The 24,476-nt window shown below is 38.9% G+C and overlaps 1 protein-coding gene across 2 annotated transcripts in view; it reads right to left on the bottom strand.

Moving 5' to 3' along the window:
• SLC7A2 (solute carrier family 7 member 2) overlaps nt 1-24,476 on the bottom strand; it is a 63,883-nt gene that overhangs the window by 16,621 nt on the left and 22,786 nt on the right. For both annotated transcript variants that reach the window (XM_027598727.2, XM_027598728.2), the window contains exons 2-3: nt 4,278-4,668; nt 3,647-3,802 (exon numbers count right to left, since the gene is read on the bottom strand). In XM_027598727.2, coding sequence (XP_027454528.1) covers nt 3,647-3,802; nt 4,278-4,653 — 532 coding nt within the window. In that variant the 5' untranslated portion in view covers nt 4,654-4,668. The remainder of the gene's footprint in view (nt 1-3,646; nt 3,803-4,277; nt 4,669-24,476) is intronic.

The raw sequence follows: 24,476 nt of genomic DNA, 5'->3' as shown, positions 1-24,476 counted from the left end.
ATTGTAATTTTTTTACCCAACTTTTAGTAAAAGCAATGGCATTTTGGGGCAGTTACAGGCTTTAGGATATTATTTTACCAGCATCCATGTATTTAACTTACATTTATCCCTTTCTCTTGCAAGTTCTGACTCACCTGTCACAAGATCTCCTGAATACAACCAACTTGGTTGCCGAAGGCAGATGGTGCTCATAGCCTGGAGACACCACACTCCAAGAGATCAATAAATCTAGTAACTTTGGCTCTTATTATCAATGCGTAGGTAGAGATAAAGTAACTGAATTTTAATGCAATGCTGTTCTAAAAAAGCCAAGGTTAGTGGCTGCAAAATTTTGAAAATAAAAGCTCAATCATATGTCTGCTTCCTATGTACAGAATACATAAAATAATTCTTCAACTGTCTCACCCAAAAAGATATTTTTTAATTGATTCCCATTTTAATAGCTTTATTTTATATTCTGATTGTAAAAGTAATCAATTTCCTTTTCAACTTATTTGAAGACACAGCAAAAATATGAAGGGAATAAAGATCAAATATAATCTCTTCTCCAGAATTTCGGGCATGGACACACACGCAGACATACATACATATTTTCATGCTGACAAATAGATAACCTCATTTTTAACAACCACATACTCTTCTACAATATGAAAACACTATAATCCCTTATTTATAGACTGTCAGGTAACTCTTAGTTTCTTACAACTATAAATAGTACTGACATCATCATCCTTTATATAAATAGCTTTGTACACTTTCTAATTATTGCTTTAAAATAACGTTCTATAAGGTAATACCATATCAAGGATATGTCCTTTCATACAAGGTTTTTGGTTCACATTGTCAGAAATATTCTCCAAAAAGTTTGGCCCAATTGAAGCTGCACATTTTTTTCTATTAGGTTATTCTATTTATATCAATTTGTAAGATTTATTTATATAATAATGCTATAAGCTCTCTGTCATGTATTGCGTATGTTTTTCCCAGTTTATCATTTACTTTTACTCTTAGGATTGACTATATATATATATCTATATATATATATATGAAAGTTTTAGAACATAAATTTTTCCTCTTTAGTTTTTACCTTTAGAAAGATTTTCCCCAATATTAACTCCAAAACGTTTATCTTTGTTTCCTTCTAGTACTTTCATGACTGCATTTATCATGTGTGTGTGTGTGTGTGTGTGTGTGTGTGTATTTTTTAGAGAGAGAGAAGAGAGGGAAAGAGCAGTTGCAAGTGGTGGGGGAGGGGCAGAGGGAGAGAGAGAATCTTAAGCAGGCTCTATGCCCAGCACAGAGCCTGACGTGAAGATCGATCTCACGACCCTGAGATCATGACCTGAGCCGAAATCAAGAGTCAGTCACTTAACAGACTGAGCCACCCAGGCACCCCTATCACATTTTTACCTTTAATCCATCTTATATAGGATACGAATTTATGGACCAAAGAAAGTTTACTTGTTACTTGTGATGAAGAGATTATGCCATATATCTCTACTTGCTTCTTCCACAAATCCCTATCACCCAGGATCAAATAAGCAAAATTACCCAAGTAGAGATGAGGAAAACTGAATTTCATTCTTCTACATGTATAATTTTACAATAATGTAATTTTTGTAGAATTTTACAATAATGTAACTATAATGAGAGAAAGGACACTGCATCAACGGTATAATTACTGGTTCCGTAGCACTAGAAACCACTATACACCTACACACTTTGGAAATACACTCTGTACACTATACCGCTATCTGCTTAGAAAATAACAAAGCCATTGTCATGTTTTATGAGAATTTCCCAATACCCCATGTGCACTCTCTATTCTGGGATTAACGACCAATGAATATCTCAACTAAATATTGCAGCCACTTCCCTGTGTCTTTCATAAAGCAAAAGCTTCAACTGACAAGACATTTGGTATTACAATATGAATCAAAATTTATAATCAAAGGTTTTGATCTTCAGAGATTCTAGGGACAAAGTTATCACATGAGCTTAGCCTACACTTAAAAACACACTGGTCAATGACATGGGGCAATGATGTAGGCCAAGGCCTGAGTCCTGCCACAGGCTTTCATGATTCTAACTGTGTCACAGCTACATGCTTCTCATCACTTAGAGATTAAAGCTGAATATATTAAGATCATTGAAACTATCCCTGAATAAAATATGACGTAACTAATTCAATGTTAGCTAGGCTGTTTAGAAAGCAAAACAAATGAAATCTATCACCTGTTGAGAAACAATTGTTGTAATTTTCCTTGACATTACAGGTATAATGCCAAATATTTCAGAGCTATAAATTTTGTTCATGTTCCTAACCCTACAATAAATGACTAACTTTTTAAAGGATAAAGCTACTTTTTAAATCATAGAATTTTACAAGTAAAAAGTTCATGATAGAAAGGTATTTTTGTCACACCTTTGTAAGCAAGGGAGAAAGTAGCTGGAGATAAGGCTGGACAGGAAAACAAGGGGCAGATTATCCAGGGGATATCAGATAGGAAGTGAGAATACAGTATTAATTCTTAGTGAAATCCTTGATTGGTTGAAGCAGGAGTGCAGGTGAGAATGGCAATCACAATAGAAAATGTTTACATAATTAAAATAAATATAAGGTGGCAGCAAGGATTAACTATGCCTACAAAATAAAACTGTCTGCCATCTAAGTGCTTCCTATATACTGGGCAAGAAGTCTTTACAAGATACACACTGATATCCCCATTTTATGGATGAGCAAACCGAGTCACAGAAAGATTATGCCACTCAATGTTCCAAAAATAGTGAGTGGCAAAGTAGGACTGAAAACCTGGTTGTTCTGATTCTAATTCCTGTGCCTTTCTTTCTAAACTACTATGCTGGGGTGCTTGGGTGGTTCAGTCGTTAAGTGTCTGCCTTCGGCTCAGGTCATGATCCCAGGATCCTGGGATCGAGCCCCACATCAGGCTCCCTGCTCGGCGGGAAGCCTGCTTCTCCCTCTCCCACCCCCCCCTGCTTGTGTTCCTTCTCTCGCTGTGTCTCTCTCTGTCAAATAAATAAATAAAATCTTTAAAAAAAATTAAAAAAAATAAACTACAATGCTATATGACTATAAAATATGGGAAAATTCTAGCAACAAGTATGTTTGTCTACATAATGTCTACATTAAAAAATGACAGGTGGTTTGAATATGCTTCCTTTTCAGCTAAATAACTACATCACATAGATGAAGGCATGAATAGACAGAAATCCTTCTAGAACTAGTATGCTTGCAAATATCCTTAGTTGAGGCTAACAAGATAAAATAAGGCCAAAAATTATACATTCTTCCTTATTGAAACTTCACTGCCATTCCTGCAAATCTCCAATTGGTATTATAATGATGTGCCTTATTTTATTCTTTAGTGCATTCCAAGTACCATTTACTTAAAAGTGTTATTTTTACTGTTCCATAAAATTTAGATTTATTTTTAAAACAGGTCAATCACATAACAAAAAATGTGATTCCAGCCAGTGACGAGGCCCACAGATACCCAATAGTAACCTAAACATATAAATATGCCACCTTGTCTTGGGAACTCAGTCCCCAAATCCAGTGGTAACTTATTTTCCTGGGATAGTTAGTCTGGCTCATCTCAGGGTGGAGTGCAATTGGCTTCCTTACCTGCTAGAAGTAATATAAGGCACACAGCAAAAAAGTCAGGATACTCTGCAAGGCCGGTATAATTCATTTTGAAGTATGTCCTGAAAAACTGGCCAATCTGTTTGCTAAGAAGTTCATCAAAGGTGCCACTCCATGCTCTTGCAACACTTGATGTACCTTCCCAAAACACAGAGCATTCAGAGAATATACAGGTCATTGGGAGAAGATGAACATAACATCCTTTGCTACTCTGTTCCAGGATGAACAAGGTTTAGCTCAGACAGAATTGAAAATTTGAATCACATATAAAATTATCTTGATAATTTTCCAATTCTACATTAGTAACCAATCACGTCCATAAGTGTGGAATCAGCTAATTTTATGTGCATTAAAGAACTATGGTTTTTGTTTTTTTTAGAAGCAGGTTTCCAAACTCACTCAGAAGCATATTCAGAGATGAAGCAGAATCACTGCATTTTGCAATTAGGAGACACTTTAGAGATGAGATAAATGGGACACACAGGGATCGAGTAATCCACTCATGATCACACCATCACTAACTAATGCAGACCTACAAGGATCTCTGCCTCAGGAGCACGCTAGCTCCACCATTCCACACAGATTGATTTTTTTTTTTTTTTTTGCAACATACCTATCACGTAAGATAAAATGAGATTCCAGCCGGTGATGAATGCCCACAGCTCTCCAACAGTGACATAAGTGTACAAATACGCAGACCCAGTCTTGGGAACTCGGGCCCCAAATTCAGCATAGCAAAGGCCTGCCATCACGGAAGCAAGGGCAGCAATGAGGAAGGACACCACGATACTGGGACCAGAATCTGCTTTGGCCACCTCTCCAGCAAGGACATAGACCCCAGCACCAAGAGTGCTTCCAACCCCCAGAGCAATGAGGTCCATGGTGGATAAGCAGCGGCATAATTTGGAATCTTCTAGACTATCCAGAGTGACGATTTTTCTCCGGATCAGACATCGGGCAAAAGAGAGCGCAGCTCTGCAGGGAATCATTCTGGAGAGAGTAGCCTGGGGAAGAGAAGGGTGGAGGTTAGAAGCACTTCGGGAATCATCATCCCTCCAAGGATTGACCCAGCTTCTCAACAAAGGTACGGCACCGGCACCATTCTGTTTTTGTTCTACTTGTTCCTAGAAAGGCAGCCTAGAGCAATCCGAGAGAGGGTGGAAAAAGTCAAAGCTGTGAATTTCTTAGAGTTCACTAATCATACATGGCCTTTTAAAAGGGACTGCAAAGAATGGCTTATTTGGGGAACAAAGGAGTGGAAGCTTTGGGTGATTCAAAAGATTTGCCATTGTGGTTCATTTGTGCTGCTACAATTTTTAAACACTGGCTGATAGAAATCTCTTCCAGGACACGGCTCATTTGTCCTCGCCACAAACAAGGGGATGAATTACCTCATTTTTTCGTCAATCATTCATCTGACTCCTATTTTTTACGCCTTATTACGTGCCAGGGATTGTGCTAAGAAATATGTCTAGAATGGTGTGCTGCGTGTTTACGGTCTCCAGCTTAAGGGGCTTGCAGTCTAGCTATTGTCTACTAGCAGGTAAAAGACGCCATCATTATGTTGTTTTCATTTCAGTCTCTTTCATTTTAATGTGAAACCATGTGAACATTTTAGAATAAAAAAAAATTCCCCCCAAAACATACTTGGATTTTTCTAAATAAAACTGCTAGTCGGCGATGCTTTGGGTATGAATTTGTGGTAAAACACACATGCTTATTTACATTTACTTGAGATTTCTAAATAGATAAATAAGCCCCAAGTCCATGCAAAATATGATGTGTTCTTTTTTAAATGCAATGAATAAGATAGAAAGACATTCTCCCCATACCCTACAGGCCCAAACACCTAACACTGAAAAAAACTATCAGGTTATAAAACAAAGCATGGATCCTAGTAAGGAAAAAATATATACATGTATTATAGTAAAAAGTCTGAATTAAAAATGCCGAAATATTAACCATGATGGGGATCTTTGGGTAGGGAGCTAATTTTTACTTCTATGTATTTCATAGAATATGTATTGTATTGCTAATATATATTTCTAAATTATCTCTAGTAAACATGTACACCTTACATGCAAAAGACCTATAAAAATTAAAAAAACCCAACATGGCCCTGTCTATAGAAATGTATAACTCAGGAGACAGGGAAATAACTGAAGAATAGGGAATATAATAGTATATGCAGCTTATCAGTCAATAAAATTAAATGTATTTAACTTTCAGAAGTTCAGAGTTATGTTTGCCACTTCTGTTGCACAATGATGTACAGAGATGTTACAGTCATTATCAATAACCTGACCTCAGGAGGTCACAGTTTTGCATTTTCTCTGAAGAACTTAGAGCTTTTTATCCTATAAAATAAACCCTTGAATATTTCTCATCCTTCCTATCTATAAAAGACAACTATCATTAAAATTATTGTATTTGAAAAATAATAAATAAGACGAATTTTCTATGTTAAGTCTAAATGACTTGATGCTGATACGAGACACAGACATTTCTGGACTAGGAATAATCCAGTTTCACACTAAACCTCGTAGAGAAAGCTAGCTCCCTGAACATGATTCACATATCAATGTAAATGCAAGTCCTTGACTTCAAAAGCAGCTAGTTCAAAGAATGTAGAGAAAAATCCCACAGATATAGGAAAATAAGTGAAAGGTTCCTTGACGGTACAAATAAAAGTTTTGCACATTGGTGTCGTCCACACCACCCGACAGAGTGCCGAGCCAGGCACTTCACAAATACTTGCTGAAAAATTTGCAAATACACATGACATCTCCAATTTTGCCAATATTCTAGCTTCCAAAGTCAAAACCTAATACTTCTCTAAATCAAATGTGTGTCAATTTCTACCCCTACCTAGCCCTTAAAGAGCTATATCTCAGATAACACAACTAGAAGGGAGAAAGTGATCTGCTTGAGAACGAATCAGGAAGTGAAAAGGTGAAGTTATAGAAAGACCAGAAGAGATGGGGACAGGGGAAGTGAAGGTGTTTACTAAATTCTGACCTTCCGGAACATTCAAGTGTTTTTACACAGAGGTGTGCAGAGATGAAGTAAGGAACCCTGCCAACTGAAAAGTGCTCAGAAATGAAGAACCACTAAATTTTAGTAATGATTTAGGATCACGTGAGAATGGGGACATGTCATCTACAACTTCAGGAAACAAGTGATAGGCAAAATGAGGCATCCCTGTTTGTCACTTAACTAAATGAAACACTTTTTTTTTTTTAAAGATTTTATTTATTTGAGAGAGAGAGAGAGAGAGAGAGAGCACATGAGAAGGGAGAGGGTCAGAGGGAGAAGCAGACTCCCTGCTGAGCAGGGAGCCCGATGTGGGACTCGATCCCGCGATTCCAGGATCATGACCTGAGCTGAAGGCAGTAGTTTAACCAACTGAGCCACCCAGGCGCCCTAAATGAAACACTCTTGATAAAGTACTTGATCAACCCCAGATTTTACGAATAAAAGATGCCAATTCTGCAGCTACTACATACTGAAGGGTAAAGAATCTGGAAGGAAGCAAGGAAAACTAAGAAGAAAGGTGAGTGGCAGCATTGTGGGGGAGCTTTTATTTACTTTTTTTAATTCTTTTTTTCTGGTAATATGGCCACAATGTTGTTTGTGAAATTTCCAAAAAACAAAACAAAACAAAACAAAACGCACACAAAATCCGCCATAAAAATGAAAGGGAATAAGCCAGCCAACCAATACTACATACCTCTTTGAAATGTGAAAAATAGTGAAAATTTTATGAACAATTACCCAAAATCGATACATGAGTGACCTTCATCTTGTCAACAGAAAAATGAATTTGCTTCCTGTTTACATAGGAAACAGAATGGTTTACAGAAATGTATAGCTTTAATCAGATGAGATCTGGTAGCTACTGCCTCTTTTGTATTAAAAATGGAAAGTATTCTATGTTCAGTTTTTCTCCATTGCCCTGAGGAAATACAACAAAGCTGCCATTTGTCAGGCATTCATTTGCTTTGAGTAACAGAAATGCATACGTCAGAAACTCTTCTCAGAACGAACAGGTTACACAATGTCCCTTGCAAACAGCCTCAACTACACACACCTATCTGATAAAATACTGATTGCAAAAGCTATGACACAAAACCAATTTTGCAGAAATATAATGGGATGAGAGAAAAGCAACGTAAAAACATCCTGGGTCCACTTAATGAATCATTATTAAAGAAACATATATTAAATCCTGGCAGGTATATCACGCAGCGTTTAGTCAATAAAGAAAAAGAACCCTGTGCTTTTGTAAAATACGTTTTTGTAGAGACACTGATTTAGGAAGGTAGAATGGGCAACAAGGGAATGAGGGAACAAAAGATATTTGTGCTTACTATCAGTGATAGAATTTGATATTTACAAATATTTATAACTTTTCCTTTAAAATGTTTTAAAAAGATAGGCTCCTTATGGGAGATGGTTATGATAACTTTATCACACTTCTCCATGTTATTTTCATTGCTGACAAAAAAAATCCACTCATACATATCCTTTGACCCAGGTCTGTATCCACTGTCTTTGCCTGGGCTTTGGTGGGTTGTCTCATCAACAAATAATGATGCAGGGAGAATATGCAGGAATTTTGAAGGTAATTCCGTTGGTCTGGAGGGCACAGTTTTTCCAAGAGCAGACAATGATCCGCACCATCATATCCACTGTGAGCTATTGCTATTGTGACCAAGGATTATTATTTCCTACAGAAATATATAGTAAAGGACAATCATCTAAGCTTTTGGAAAAGACTTTTGAAAGAAAGCTTTTTAAAGTTAAAATGCTATTAACCAAGGGAGGGTTAGGAGAGATCTTCGATATACCTTCTAGCAGAAAAATCTCTGAATGAATTTAATGAACTCGATGATACAGTTAGATCTTCCTCAGCCCCTCCCTCGCCCCTAACCCTAAGTATAATTGTTTCAAGACACCTACCTCCCTGATGGAGCCCTGTTAATTCTTGCCAGAAAGCTAAATTACTTCCTCAGCAATTTGAAATCACCTCCTTCTCAAACTTCTCCAACCCAGGCTACAAACTTGACAGTAGAGAATTTTAGGTCAAGTAAATTCCTAGCTCTGAGGATATGATGATGCCCAAGAGCAGACTTCCCTTCAACTAACCACAGAAGTCTTTTAGAATCTGCTAAATACAGTTAAAAGTCAATCCTGGATTTTCACTCGTGTTCAAACGTTTGATGTAGTATTTAGTCTCATAGACATGAATCTTTCCTCTCCTCCCCTAAGTAAAGTGAAATCTCACACTTAATCCTCTGTATCAGTATCACAGGCCCTGACAATAAATCTTACAGGAAAAAACAGCTGCAGCAAGACAGTGGGGTGGGCTTTCCAACAAACCCTCAACAAATTAGCTGCTCAGAAACCTAACCAATTTTTCTTGCCTCATTTGAGTTGCTAGTTTCATGATGAGACAATCTGCACTTTCAGCCTCTGGACTGACAGGGGGAAAGGAATTAAATCTTATAAAGAACTGGGATCTCTGCCCCCTTGTGATTTTCTCTCTTCTGAACTAGAGCTTTGGGGTTCGCAATCTCCGAGCTCAGTATCAATTATATTTCTACAAGTTTAAAGCTCAAAAACATATTTTCAAATTATATTGTAGGTGAAATTATTTAGTGAAAAGCAGAAGAGGAATACGGACATAATACCATGAAATTATTGACTTTCATTCTTTTTATGGACGTTTAAGAGATTAATTTCTCAAAAAATATATTGAAAATATAATGCAGGATAAGAGATCATCGAAAATGGTTAACTGTTCACTTTGGTTAATAAAAACAAAAACAAACAACAACAAACCTTTGCATTCAAACATAAAACCTTTCTTTTTTTGAGAAACAAAAGTACTTTTTCATATACATTTCACTCATATTTGGTCCAAAGCTTATCTTTTCTCCAAATCAAATTTTCTGAACAATATCTTTTTCCAGAATTTTCTCCAGATAGGTGAACACAAATGTAGAAATAAGTAAAAATTAATCACCCAATTCAGGCCAATAATCAACGTAGAAATGACATTTATATTTTCTTCCCTTTTATATCAAATCAGTACTATAAGGAAGTTAAACTGTTTCAAAATTTCTGATACAAAGTCCAGACAGAGACAAGCATCTTTCCTAAGGACATCCAACAAATAAATGAACAACTGATAGCGTTTGCAATGGTAGCTGGTACTTTACAATGTGAACTCATTTATCTTTATTTAGCAAAGGCAGAAATCCAGGAATAAGGTATCCCGAGCTGTTTCACTGAGATAGATGCAGAGCAACTAAAAAAACATTAAGTTTTCCAGGGGCGCCTGGGTGGCTCAGTTGGTTAAACGTCTGCCTTCTGCTCAGGTCATGATCTCAGTGTCCTGGGATCAGCTCGGCATTGGGCTTCCTGCTCATCGGGGAGCCTGCTTCCCCCTCTTCCTACACCCTCCTCCCCCCATACTCACTCTCTTTCTCTCAAATAAATGACAATCTTTAAAAAAAACCTAAAACATTAAGTTTTCCAGCTTCAGTTTTTAGGGTTGGAAAAGAGGGGAAGTAAAAAAAAAAAGAAAAAAAAAGAAAAAGAAAAGAAAAGAAACCAGAGCCCTCAGCACCTTGGTAACCAGAGTATCTGCCCAGTCAGCATCCCACTTCCACCGTCAAGGATCTTGGTGGCACGCTTTGGCACCAGGCAGACGCCCGTCCCCGTTAGGTATTAGCAATCTCTGGCTAATAAATCATGCTGAATGCCAGAGGGTACCACCTGTTCCCTCTCCCCTGGCAGCTAAGGAAGGAAGCTTGTCCTCTGCTGGGCCCTGTCATCTTCTACGTACCATTTCCAACATCAGGAGAGGTCCTTTCCAAAGCAATTTCACACCCATCACAAGTCTGTAAGTGCTATCCTAATAAAACTAACATTCATTCAGCATTTCCCATGTGCCAGGTATTGATCTAAGTCCTTTTAGTTTATTCCTTCAAGAATCTTCACAGTATCCACATAAGATCAGGACTCTTGTGAATCTCATAGCATAGATGAGGAAACAGAGACCGAGAAAGGCTGGGCAATATTACAGTTAGCAGGTGGAACGAGGGATGACCCAGCAGGTGTGACTCTGAAGCTTTCATTCACAGCCACTAACTAGGCTGTCCCACCGCCTTGCCAGGGAGCTGTCATGACCCATCTACCCACACCTCCTTTAAAGAAGGAAGAGGATCTGTTCCCACAGCACTGTCCATCTCGTGCCCCCCGCCCCAAACCACAGATAACCAGACCAGAGACAGGCCCCTGACTCAGGGTTAAATATCCAAAGGCCGGGTACGCTCAGTCAATCTTCTTGAAAACCTGAATATCACAACTAAAACGGTCAGATGGTCCAGTGCTCAGGCTGAAGTCGTGCCGACTGGGAGCCAGGCTGACACTGTGTGGAAACCAAGTAGCTGAGAGCAGAAGCCAGATGGTAGCGATTTACGAGAGCAGAGAGGCCCGCCACCCCAGCAGGGAGACACAGAAGGGAACGCGCTGGTCAACTTCTCTCTTCCCCGAGGCCTTGCTGTTCCTTCCCGATGTTGGGTGTGTGAGAGTCCCCGGAGTCATTTCAACAAACTCGCTGTTCACATAAGCTATTTTGAGTGGTCTCTGTTCCTTGAAACCGGAAGCTACTAAAGAAAATTTAGGAGGTGTCAGTAGGTCCTACTCTATGGGGCTCTACTCCCAATTTCAACCCTTCAAGACTTCTGCTACTTCTTACCATTTCTGGTGAATTTCCTGATAATCCCACTTCTTTCCAAGAGCAGGTAGTCTGACGGAATAACTTAATTTGTTCAGGTATTTTTCCAATAACGTACTCATTGAGTGGAACATGCATTAGGCCTACCCTTTATACCCACCTACCTGAAAGACACAGCTTTTTACAAGGCGGAAAAAAAATCTTGGTTCAATATGCCATAGAGCTTAGGGGCTTGAGGAGAAGCTAGAGGAAAATGGGGTAAGCAGAGGGGTCCCTAGGCCATGCAAGGAGCTTGAACTTTATCCTGAGGGCAGTGGGGGGATCACTGAAGGACTTTAGGCCAGATATACAACTTGACAACGATCGTTCTGATTGCATTATAGGGAAGGGATGAGAAAGATCAAGACAGACTAGAGTCAGGAAGAAAGGAAACCAGGCTCCTGAAATGATCAAGGCACAAGGGACTCTGACCTGCTCTAGAGTGAAGGCAGTGGGGTGAAGGGAAATGAACGATCTCTGAGCTGTTCAGGAGGTGAAGGATACAGAAGTTAGTGACTGTGGAATTTGGGCCCATGGCTTCTAGATGGTTTGTGTGTCCTTTACTTAAGGAATAAGAGAGAAAGGTTCTTTCTGACCACCCTGGTTTTAAGATCTGTATGGGACTGTCACATGGTCAACAAAGCTCAAGACAGAAGACAGGAGATAGGAGAATTACCAGCACAGAGAGGAAATTAAATGGACAATATCACCCAGTGACAGGTTGTATATGAGAAGGGAAGGGAACAAAACACCAAAGATCCACATGTTTAGGGAATGGGAAGAAGAAAAAGAACCCATAGAGGGGCTGAGAAGCCAAGAGTGGTAGAAGGAACCGGAAGTTCTGACCCAAAAGGGGAGAGAGCCTTTGAGGAAGGAAAGAGTGGTCAGTGGGGCCAGGCAGTGCTTGAAAAGAAGGAACAAAGTATGATCTGGGGATTTAGTGACAAGGAAGTCTTTGGGGACCTTGACAGAAGAAATTTATGTGGCTTTGTGAGGGGGTAAGCCAGGTGCATTGGCTGAGAAATGAGAGGTGGGGAAACAAAGAAAAGCTCAGATGGTTGTTTTCAAGCGAATGACATGAGGCGCCCAAGGAGTCAAAGGGAAACTTTGTATAAAGAAGGAATTTACTGTGTTTAGACCCTGAAGGGAAAGTGCCTGTAGAGAGAGACAGAGAGGTAGAACATAGAGAAGTGAGAATGGATCAAGAAGGTCCTTGAGATGTGGAAGACTGGGATCCAGAGCTGAGATGAAGAGTCAGGTAGACGGAGAAATGGCAACTCTGCCCTAAGAGTCAAGAAGGAGGACAGGGGAGGACAGGGCCAGACAAGTTTGTAGGCTAGGGGGTAGACTGCTGAGCTCTCATTTTATTGAGAACTCCTAAAATTCTAATTTTATATGGCATATACAGTTGACCCTTGAACAAACACAGGTTTGAACTACACAGGCCCACTTATGCACACATTTTGTCAACAAATACAGTACAGCTTTATAAATGTGTTTTCTCTTCCATAAGATTTTCTTCCTAACATTTTCCTTTCCCTAGTTTACTTTAATGTAAGACTACTGTATAGAATAATTATAAAATACAAAATATGTGTTTATATTATCTGTAAGGCTTCTGGTCAACAGTGGGCTATTAATAGCTAAGTTTTGGGGGAGTCAAAGGATTTCTGGATTTCTGACTATGAGGAAGATTGGTGCCCCGACCCCCATGTTGGGGGCAACTGTAGTTTATAGATGACAATAAAAGGTAACAAACAATTAATGTCAGAATTATTTTAACAAAACTGCCTTTGGATGGTTGTTTGTTTTGTTTTGATCTTGGAAAACTTGTACTCCGCTTTAAACATGAAAAAAATAAATGCATATTAACTTTAAATATATGCTTCTAGAATATAGATTAAAACTTCCATGTCTGGCTCTTTGCATACCCAAAAACAGACACAGTAATATGTGTCATGGTGACTTCGTGGAACAAGGCATTCTAAATAAATGAGCTTTCTAGCTAACTAACGTTTAAATCTCTAAAATCATTGACTAGTGTTGCTCCAAACTTGCCACAATTCAGTGATCCTCCTAAATGCTCCTGAATTCTATTGTGGCTATCTGCTGGGCTAACATGTGCTGAAGCTGCTCATCTTCACAAGCAGCGATGCATTCAGTACTCCTTCTCAAGGAACTGTTTAAAAACAAATGAATACTATTACCCGAATTCTAATTTTACTCCACTATCCACACAAATTAGAGCCAGCTCAAGGATGTCAAAAAATCCAGATGAACTGGACAAACTCAGGTTCCTACTAACTAAGAGCCATTGCTCAGGAAGGTTATTTTTACTTATTTCTAGATCAGTAGTTCAATTTCAGATTGAATAATCTAGCAGTATGTTCATGGACTAGGAGGGGTGTTAAAAATACAAGAAAGCTCTTTTTGTCTGAAGAAGTACTTTAGAACACTTGGTGTTCTTACACTCGGATTTCCTCTAATCATTCTCTTTCCAAACAGAGTCAAAGCATCCCTCGCAAGTCACCCACCACCCTGCACCCTCCCCCAAAAGCAACTTCAATTTAATTGTTAGAATTCAACAACTTTTGTTTCAATGCTAAGCAAAATTCCTTCCATCAAACTGTGGCAGAAAAGGAATTCAAGCAGAATTCAGATTCGTTTTTAGTTCAAGTTCACAAAATTTAGATGGATACTATGCTGAGTATACCCATGGTTTATGGTTTTGCTGGAAAGTCACTTCTTGAAAATTGTCATTTTTGAAACTATATTTTCAACTTTGCAAAGCATGTGCTGATTTGATACTTCTTAAAATACAGAAACAGTGTGTCACCAGAGATTTGTATCATTAGCATCTTGGCAGATTGTTGAAATACTGCTATTGGCTGAGAGGGGTTTGGAAGTTCATGTTGGCTTCAGACAAATCTGAATAAAACATTTCTATTCTGTGCTCAGAGAAAGTAATTAAAACAGTGCCAGTTCATCACCATGATTCAGAACCTCAAAGATTTAAGTTTAGAAGATGAAAACTAAGAAGAATTTTTAAAACTAAAATAATTTGAAATACTGAGGTCTTTACCACTAAGGTCTGACATTCTTGTCATATTTATGTTCTACTTATTAATATGCCATAACTGCAAACAATTTCCCCAACTTAAGTTTTCACCAAACTTTTTCTTAACTCTTGTAATATTGCACAGACTGAATTCGACCTATCAATTGCTGAATGAACTTCAAATTTCTCTAAAAGTTTAAGTCTTACAATTCCAAAAAGGAAAAAGGAAATGGTTTAAATGCAATTTACATATATAAGTATACCACATCTTCTTTATCCATTCTTCAACTGATGGACACTTACAATGAAATACTACTCAGCCATAAAAAAGAATGAACTCTTGCCATTTGCAATAACATGGATGGAGCTAGAGAGTATTATGCTAAGCAAAATAAGTCAGTCAGAGAAAGACAAATACCATATGATTTCCCTCATAAGTGGAATTTAAGAAAAAAAACAAATGAGCACGGGGAGAGAAAGAGAGAGAGAGAGAAACAAATCAAGAAACAGACACTTAACTATAGAGAACAAACTGATGGTTACCAGAGGGGAGGTGGGGGGGTTGGTTAAATAGGTGATGGGGATTAGGGAGGACACTTGTTGTGATGAGTACTGGGTGTTGTACGGAAGTGTTGAATCACTATATTGTACACCTGAAATTGTATGCTAAGTGGAATTTAAATAAAACCTTAAAAAATAAATGCAATTTCTAAAGAAAATTCCAAGGGACCTGGGGATACAGGCAGAGGGAGAAAGACAAATACAACTGGCCATTACCATATAGTATGCTTGTGGGTAAGGGAAGTCCAGGGTCCTATGGGGACAGACAAGAGGGGGCGCCCTATTGGGACTTAGGCTGGGCTTGGGGACTTCTGGGCAGGAGCCATGACTAATCTGATTTCTTATCCATTCTTCCACTCTGGAAGTCATTGCAAAAAAAAAAAAGAAAGAAAAAGAAAAAAGCTGAACACTGCTTAACTAGTCCTCAGAACAAAACAGCATCCATAATCTTTAAAAACTAATTTTGGAAATTCTGACAATTTTTATAATCAGCCATTTTTAAAAATCAATTACTTCAAAGTTTGACCTTTCCTTTACTTTATTTGAAAATTTCCTTTTTTGGAAGAGGACCCTGAATTTTGTATAAAGACTTAATAACTACTCAAGTCTTTTCCTTAATAAATAGTAACAAATCCTTAAAATAATATTAATCTGCAAACTCTTAATCAGAAATTCCTGGAAACATCTATTTTGATTTTTAATTTCTAATAGCAATGGCTTAAGTTACTCTACAATTTAAAATTCAAATTATCTCATAATCTGCTAAAAACTCTACTTGGTAATGGCTGATCAATGAGAGTTCCCTAAACAAGTAAATTATTTAAATAATGTGTGAAGAGGGCGCCTGGGTGGCTCAGTTGGTTAAGCAACTGCCTTCGGCTCAGGTCATGATCCTGGAGTCCCGGGATCGAGTCCCACATCGGGCTCCCTGCTCAGCAGGGAGTCTGCTTCTCCCTCTGACCCTCCCCCCTCTCATGTGCTTTCTCTCTCATTCTCTCTCTCTCTCAAATAAATAAATAAAATCTTTAAAAAAAAATAAATAATGTGTGAAGAGTGGGCTCCATAAGGAATATGATTTATAAAAACAAAAAGTATAGAGCATTAGAAGACCTGCCAATTAAGCAGAAATTTAAAAAATATGTACACATGTACGCACTACTCACAGAGTTTCTCAAACTTTTTAAAAACACTCATTTTTCATCTTTTTGTTAGCCCCAATTAAAAACTATTATGTTTGCCTTTTCGCCTCTAAAAACCTCTAGAAGGGTTCTGTATTACAATGTGGCAACGGTCCACCTGGAATGTAACAAAAAGATAAATAAACTCCCTTCAGCCTCATACCCCTGCTGCTTTGTGAAGAGCTGTTCCATCTGACCTTCAGAGTTTGGCACCAGCATGCAGAGAAAGAAATATCACATGTGGGGCTGGGAATTCCAGCTCCGTCCAGGAAACCAGCACCATTACGTCCTAATCCTGACTTTACAGGATCATGCCTGCAAGAGGAAGCAACACTTTGAAACCATGCTGTGCAGAGATTTGAAAAGAATGATTTTGGTCAAAGAGACTTTAATGTCTATCACTTTAAAATACGTTTGGAAATGCTTATGAATATCAGTGTACTCCAAAATAACAGAGGATTATGAATACTGGGAGCAAGCCGCACTTTAATCCTAGGGATCTATTTAGGTACTCTTGTATCTAATGTGCTTCCTGCCATCTCTCCAGCAACCCCCAACACCTGAGCCTGGGCTTCACAAGCACCCCATCTGCCCCGGGGTTCAGCCTGTGCTCTTCCTAGCCTATTTTGCTATTCTCCACATGAACGCTATAGTCCAGTTTGCCCACCGACGACCCCTTGCACGTTTGTCTTCTCGCCCACATACAGGTGACAGATTTATTGGCCCGTGTCACCCCCTTGTCCTCTATGGAGGGTTCATTCTCAGGCCCTCTGAGTCACTGCAGAGACAGCAGGAAGGTTCTTTCTTGCCTTCTCTGTCAGCTCCTGAGTTTCCTTTTGACTCAAAGAGGTAACACACACACCACACGCTTAGAGAAATTAAAGCCAAGAAGCTGATGTATCTAATGAAGGGCTGGCAGTGGGGTGGGGGCAGGCAGGAGAACACTACAGCCTAGAGCAGGTCCACTGGCACAAAGAAGGGATGGTGTGGAGAAGAGCTGATGTCCTTCAAGAGACACAAGGGAAAGTTGAAATTCCGTTTAGGTACACTGTTGGCAGCTGGTCAGTGTCTCTGGTAAGTGTTTCTTTGAATATGACCACCACCCCCCCCAGCAATGGGACTGGGTCCTATGACACTTGGATAGTGCTATTAACTTTCACTTATACAATGCACCCTCCCGCTCCCTCCTCCCCCAGTGAAGGTAAAACTGCTTGTTGGGTGTAAAAAAGATTGCACTCATTTACATACCATCATTTCTAAATAGGATTTCTTTGGCTTAACATGAATGACTGGCAATCAATCTCTAGGAACCAATCGGATAGAACAAGCCGAGTCAGGACAACTGAGAGAACATCAGGAAAAGGAAAGAGGTAGTTGAACCAAAGATGTGAGGTGAAGGACACCTCCTGTGATCGCTGCAGAGTGTCGGGAAAGACAAATGCATCTAAGTAACTCTGCAAAGATTTTTTTTAAGGTTTTATTGATTTATTTGAGAGAGAGCAAGAGAGAGCAAGAGCGGGGGGGGGGGACGGGGGTGCAGAGGGAGAGGGAGAAGCAGACTCCCCACTGAGCAGGCAGCCCAATGTGGGGCTCCACCCCGGGACCCCCGGATCATGACCTGAGCCGAAGGCAGACGCTTAACCAACTGAGCCACCCAGTCACCCCAAAGGTGTTTTTTTTAAATTGAGATTTAATTGACCTATCACATGGTATTACAAAGATTTTTTTAAAGAATTCAGTTGTTTAATAATCCCCAGTGACATTTAATCTTAAAGCCTTTTTAATGCTCTTAAATTTTAATTATAAAGTATGGTAAATGTATTTTAGAAACCTTAACATCACATTTGAAATCCTAACGGATATTTCTCACAGGGGACCTTGGAGGAAATCATTCCGCACCTCACCTTCAGTGCAGGGCCCCTTTCATTCCTGACGGAGGGCGAGGCACAGAAAGGCCTTGTTCTCCAGGTATCCGGTTCTCTCCTGAGTAGCTCCCCCTGCTAGGAGATCTCTTTCATGGAGCCCTCCTGTAACTCCGGCCCACCGGTCTTATTCTGCCCCAAGAACCACCACAGAAAAGTCTTCTCACTCAATTCCAAATGGCTACCATCCCAAGACTTCTCTCCTCTCAGGGAAATACGTGAATTCAAAGTACAACTACTACACTTTTGAAAAACACGGACTTAAAAAATGACACTCCAAACAAGACCGAAGCATTCCAGATGTGGTCAAACAGGTACAGTCTCATTTGCTTATTATCTTATTCCATCCTATAAACTTTTATTAATTCTTTGTTTTGTTTTGTTTTTTATAGCCACCCCATGCCACCTCAACACTGTGTCCAAAGCTCTGCTGGATCTGGCTCCTCACTATCTCCTAGCTCATCTTCTGCCTTTCCTTCATACCCTTGAACTACACTGGGTTTCCTCTTAACTTTCTCAGAGCTCCAAGCCTCTTCCTGCCGCCAGGCTTTTGGCACAGGTGTTTCTTCTTCCTGGAAGGTGACTCCTTCTCTTTACCTGGGCAGCTCCCAATCATCCTTGATGCCCTCCCCCAAGCTAACTGCGGTCACCCTATTACTCGTTTTCATGGCACTGTATTTTTATGGTACTTTTTCTTTACCATAATTATAGTCAACCACTTGGATGAGTAGCTTTTAATCCTTGTTATGGGTTGAACAGTGCTCCCCCAAAAGATATGCTGAAGTCCTAAACCCTGGTACCTTATTTGGTGACCTTATTTGGAAACAGGGCCTTTGCAGGTGTTACCAAGTGAAGATGAGGTCAATAGGGTGAGCCCTAATCCAATATGATTGGTGTGCTTATAAGAAGAGGACAACGCCATGTGGATGACACACACGGGGAGAATGTCATGTGATGACAGAGGCAGACATCACAGTGATGCCAGCTGAGGAGCACCAAAGATTCATGGCCACCACCGGAAGCTAGAGCACTAAGGAGGGAATCTTCCCTGCAGGTTTCAGAAGGAGCATGGCCCTCCTGCCACCTTGGTTTTAGACTCCTAGTTTCTAGAACTCTTGAGACAATAAATTTCTGTTAATTTAAGTTGCCTAGTATGTGGTACTTTTTTATGGCAGCTGGGAAACTAATATGTTCCTTTAGACTGGAAGCTTCTTGAAAGAAAGGTCTCTATTTTGTTCCCTTGGTGTATTCCCCGTGTACTTAGTGATATGGATAGGAGCACAATAAATATTTGTTCAGTGAACGAATGAACCAGACTTGGTTTGTAGTCAACTAAAACCCTAGGTTTCTCTTCTCAAAGATATCAAAGATGGGTCATTTAGAGTCCATTTTGTTTCACTGATAACTTTAAAACCCAAATTCAGAATTCTAAGTTTTATATTATTTGGGATTATGTTGTATTACAAATCCATCAATGAACATACTAAGCACCCTACCTATCTTCATATCTGCAAATTTAATAAGCATGTCTTCTATCTTAATCCAATGATAAATGATTAAAACTGTTAAACCTGACAGGGCCAAGGGCAGAGTACCATGGCATGCCACCAAGAACATCCAAACTGGTATCGACCCATTAATCAACACTATGGGTATATCATGCAACCAACTAGAAATCCACATTTCTCTCCAGCTCATCCAAAGGTTATCACAACACATAATGGGAAATGCTTTCGGAAATCCTAATGCATTATGTTTAATCTTCCCAAATCCACCAGCCTAATAACCATGTAAAAACAGAGCATGGAGTTTATAAGGCATAACTTGTCTTTGGTGAATTCGTGCCTTTTGGAAATCAGTCACTTTCCACCTGCAAACCACAAGCTGCTAAAGAGTTTGCTGGGGAACTGTGTCCAGCACCCTCATCTGTGGTTTCCAGGATCTACACTGGCATCTGTTTTGAAAGTAAGGGTAACGGCTTCTTTCCTTTCTTCTGCCCCCTTTCTTGTCCTTCAGGGCACCTTCAAATAAAGACAGTCATTCCACACTCATATCTACCAATGATTTTAATATCATGCGGTATAGTTCATCCAGGCCTACAATTGAGAACTAGCTGAAAGCAGCTGGGATCTCTCTCACCAATTTGGTTTATGGGCTCCCTTTCAGTTATTTGTTCTATCTTTCTATTTAGACAACCACCTTTCTGGTAAAGAAAAAAGCAAAATAGGGATAGCTGGTCATTTAGGGAATGTTCTAAGGTAACAAGCAAATGGATTTCCTTGTCACCAAAAGACAAACATTTTATGAATATTACCAAAAAGTGTAGTTTGTACAAATTCTTTGAACCTTCTAAACTCTCACTCCTCGCCCTCTCTATTTGGTTTATCTTATGCCAACAAAGACCAGGTTTGTTTAAGAATCTTTCACTGGAAGCTTTCAACAAATCCTGCTTGCGGGAATGTCCTTGTTTGCAAGCAACAAAACAAAGTTTCATCATCTATGGCTCTAGCACCATCGCGTTGTTTAATGTACTCTGAGCATGAGCTCACATGCACGCAATCATCGCCAGTGAAGCACACAGAATCCTACTGTGATAATCTGAAGGTAAACAGCTCATTGTCAGATTTAAACCCAGGCAAACAAATCCTTCCAGATTATCACTTATGCCTTCCTCAGGTCTTGCCAGTCCTACTGTTTATGCATCCAAACCCCTATCTGTGTAAAGTCCTTCAAATAGGACATTTTTCTGTTGGTGTAAAGATGATTTATTGAGGAGTAAGAAAAAAATGCAATACTAATAATTATAACTATGATTGTTGGCTACTTTTTTGTTTCATACTCTAGAGCTTATTTTTTTTCCCTTAAGACTTCTATACACTTCCTTTTTCTTTGAATACTCATACCCAAAATATCCTTTCTAATGGGGCATACATACAAAGAGCTTAGCACATCTAAGATACTCAATGAAGATATTTTTCAACTTAAAAAGTCAAGGCAACCTCCCTGGTGGGCTGAAAGGCTAACTTTAACACAAATATGGCAAAAATACAGGGAAATATGTGGAAAATGGCTCCATGTTAGATTACAACTTCATCTAGACACAGTGATAGAGAGTCTAGCTCTGAAACATTCTTGATTCTTGCCCCAATCAATTATTTTTGGTAATTTCTCCACTTCCAATAGTTAAAGTGCTATCACTACATAGCAAGTAAGTGAAGAGAAACTGGTCACCTATGCCAAGAACTTGTTCCTAAGAGCATATTGTGACTCTGTATTTTCCCTTAATACAAACAGCATAGAAAAAAAATGTGAAAGTTACAACTATGTGCATAAATGCATACACATTTCAGCCAATTATTTTATTTATTCTGGAGGTTGAGAGTGAAGGGGGAAGGGGTGTACAAATTTCTTTTTCTCATCCCTTTGCAATGGTAATAACAACAAAACAGCCATTATTGCCATCCTTCCAGGCATCCAACAGAAATTTAAGAGGGCCCTCATGCAAAGTTAAACACCTCTAGAAAATTCAAAGAGAATCAGGTGTAGTTATATTACCATCCACACTCATTTGATCCTATAGTTAAGCAGATTCCTAAAAGCAACCCAGTATAGGAAAAGCTGTAGAGGACTTTAGAGGCAGGCAAGTGGGTGTTTAACTCTCAGTCCTTATCTTCTCCCTGGTAAAATGAAGATATGATTCTCATAAGGTAGTTCTGAGGGTCAAATGAGATAAGACATGTGAAGTCCTTACTACAGAGCAGGTACTCAAGGGAAGGTAGTAGCTGTTGTTAATTTATTTATTATAATACAAACCAAGGACAGGTGTTTGACATTCACATCTTGGAACGCCCAATATAATCCATTTATAAAAGCCACTAATTTTTATTTTAAAAGATTTGTAGATAGATATTGAGATTTAGAATGAAACAGACTGCTAGTCTAGTACTCAAGTTTTCAAGGAGAAAACTAAGTCCAGGGATAGACAGCTAACGGGACTGGCTCAGAATGCGGGTCTCCCCATTCTACCCAAGTAGCGTTAAGGGCAAAACATGAGAAAAAATGTAGAACACATATAAAACACAAATTAAAATGACCTGAGACATATCTAAAAGATCAAGAATTATACTAAATATGATTGACACATTTTCTAGTTAAAAGTCAAGAGTATAGATTGAATTTTTTAAAAATTATAGTTCTATGTGTTATTACAGAGAAATATCAAATCAAAAGAACCTGGAAATGCTGGAAGTACAGAAAAAACAACCAGGCAAATGCGAGTACTAAATGAACGGAGACAGAAAAAATGAGTAAATAAGTACTAATAAAAAACAAAGCCCAAGGTAGATATATTAACATAAGCTACAATAGGCATTACAGACAAAAACCTTATTAGGGCCACTACATAATGTAAATAGATTAAACTTGTTGGGAAATTATAACATCAAAATACATGAAGCAAAAATTGAGAGAACTATAGAAAGAAACTGACAAATGCATGTCCATAGTGGGAGATTTCAACTTCCCTCCATCAATTGTTGATGTTAAAGAAAAAAATTATCAATGCCGCAGGTGATTTAAAGGTCACAGTTGGTTGGATTTAGTTCACTTACAATCAGTAACTAGAAAATGCTATGTGTCAGTCTAGTGGAGATGAAGCAATGAACAAAACACAGTCCTTACCCTCATGGAAATCACATACCAGATGAGGAGACAATAAACATTATGGAAATAAATGCAGAGCACAGATATGCACAGAACCTTGCATCTAGCAATTAGACAATCCATACTCTGAAAGCCCACGAGAAACATACACAAAAACTGATATAACTTTAGACCATTTAAAGTAAATCTCAACAAATTTCAAAGGAAACCAAATCTTACAAATCTGACCACAATGCAGGGTGGTCAGTTAGATCAATCACAAATCCATTTTAAAACCCAAAGTTTTGGAAATCTATGAATATACTGAAGAAATTCAGAGTAACTTGATAGGTTTCATAGAGCTGCACGTTTAGAAAAGTCTTCCAAACACTACATCAAAAACTAATGATGTAATGTATGATGATTAACATAATAAAAAATAAATAAGTAAAAAAATAAAAGAAAAAGAAAAAAAAGAAAAGTCTTCCAAGTTTTAAATGTCCCACTTGTATGAAAAGAACTACATATAAGCTACTCTAGTAGAGTTGGGCTGAATTTTTTAATATGTTTATCCCAGAACCTACCAGTTCCTTCCAATGTTTTTTTTAAACACTGTTCACCATTTAAAAATGATGAAAATTTAAACCTCTTTTGCATATCTTCATTTCAACTTCATTACCACATTCTCTGTATTCATTAGGATTTAGGTTCAGCTACCAGTGACAGAAAACCCCAAATAACAGTGGTTTATACCAGGGGCTTATTTCACTGACATATAAAGTCTAGAGGCCATATGACCAAGCTCCACTGGATCAAGGGCACATCAAGACATCTTCTAGCTTGTTCTCCTACCATCCTCACTATACAGCATTCACTTCATGTCTAAAGAAGATCTTCACACTTCAGCCCCATTCTTGCCTTCCAATCAGTGAGAAATAGGAAGCAGGAAGGTGTCTCAGTTTGGGCTGCTAAAACAAAAATACCATAGACATAAGCAACAAACACTTATTTCCCACAGTCTGGAGACTTGGAAGTACAAGATCAAGGCACCAGCAGACTCAGTGTCTGGTGAGAGCCCGCTTCCTAGTTCATAAATGGCCTTCTTGCCGTGTCTTCATGTGGCACAAGGGACAATGGAGCTCTCAGGGGTCTCTTTTATAAGGACACTAATCTCATTTATGAGGGACCCACCCTCATGACCTAATCACCTCCCAAAGACCCCACTTCCCAATGCCATCACTCTGGGGGTTAGGTTTTCAAAATATGAATTAAAGGGGACACATTCAATCTATAACAGAAGGGATGAGGAGAAGACCCCCTTTCTTTAATGTAGGCTCCACACCCAATGTGGAGCCCCAACATGGGGTTCAGACTCACAACCCTGAGATCAAGACCTGAGCCAAAATCAAGAGTCAGACGCTTCACTGATTGAGCCACTCAGGCGCCCCAACTCACTCTTCTTTTAAAAGATACTTTGCAAAAGTCACAAAAGACACTTTTCTTTACTTGATATTAGCTAGGATTAATCCAATGCATCAAGGGAGGCTAAGAACATAGTCTCTATTTTGGGTGTTCATATATATATATATATATATATATATATATATATATATATATCTCCAAGTGAAAACTGGGAAGATGTGGAGAAAAACAGCACTCTATTAGG

This window comes from Zalophus californianus, chromosome 2 (genome assembly GCF_009762305.2).
Source record: "Zalophus californianus isolate mZalCal1 chromosome 2, mZalCal1.pri.v2, whole genome shotgun sequence".
Taxonomy (NCBI): domain Eukaryota; kingdom Metazoa; phylum Chordata; class Mammalia; order Carnivora; family Otariidae; genus Zalophus; species Zalophus californianus.
This window is presented reverse-complemented; position numbering and strand designations above follow the sequence as displayed.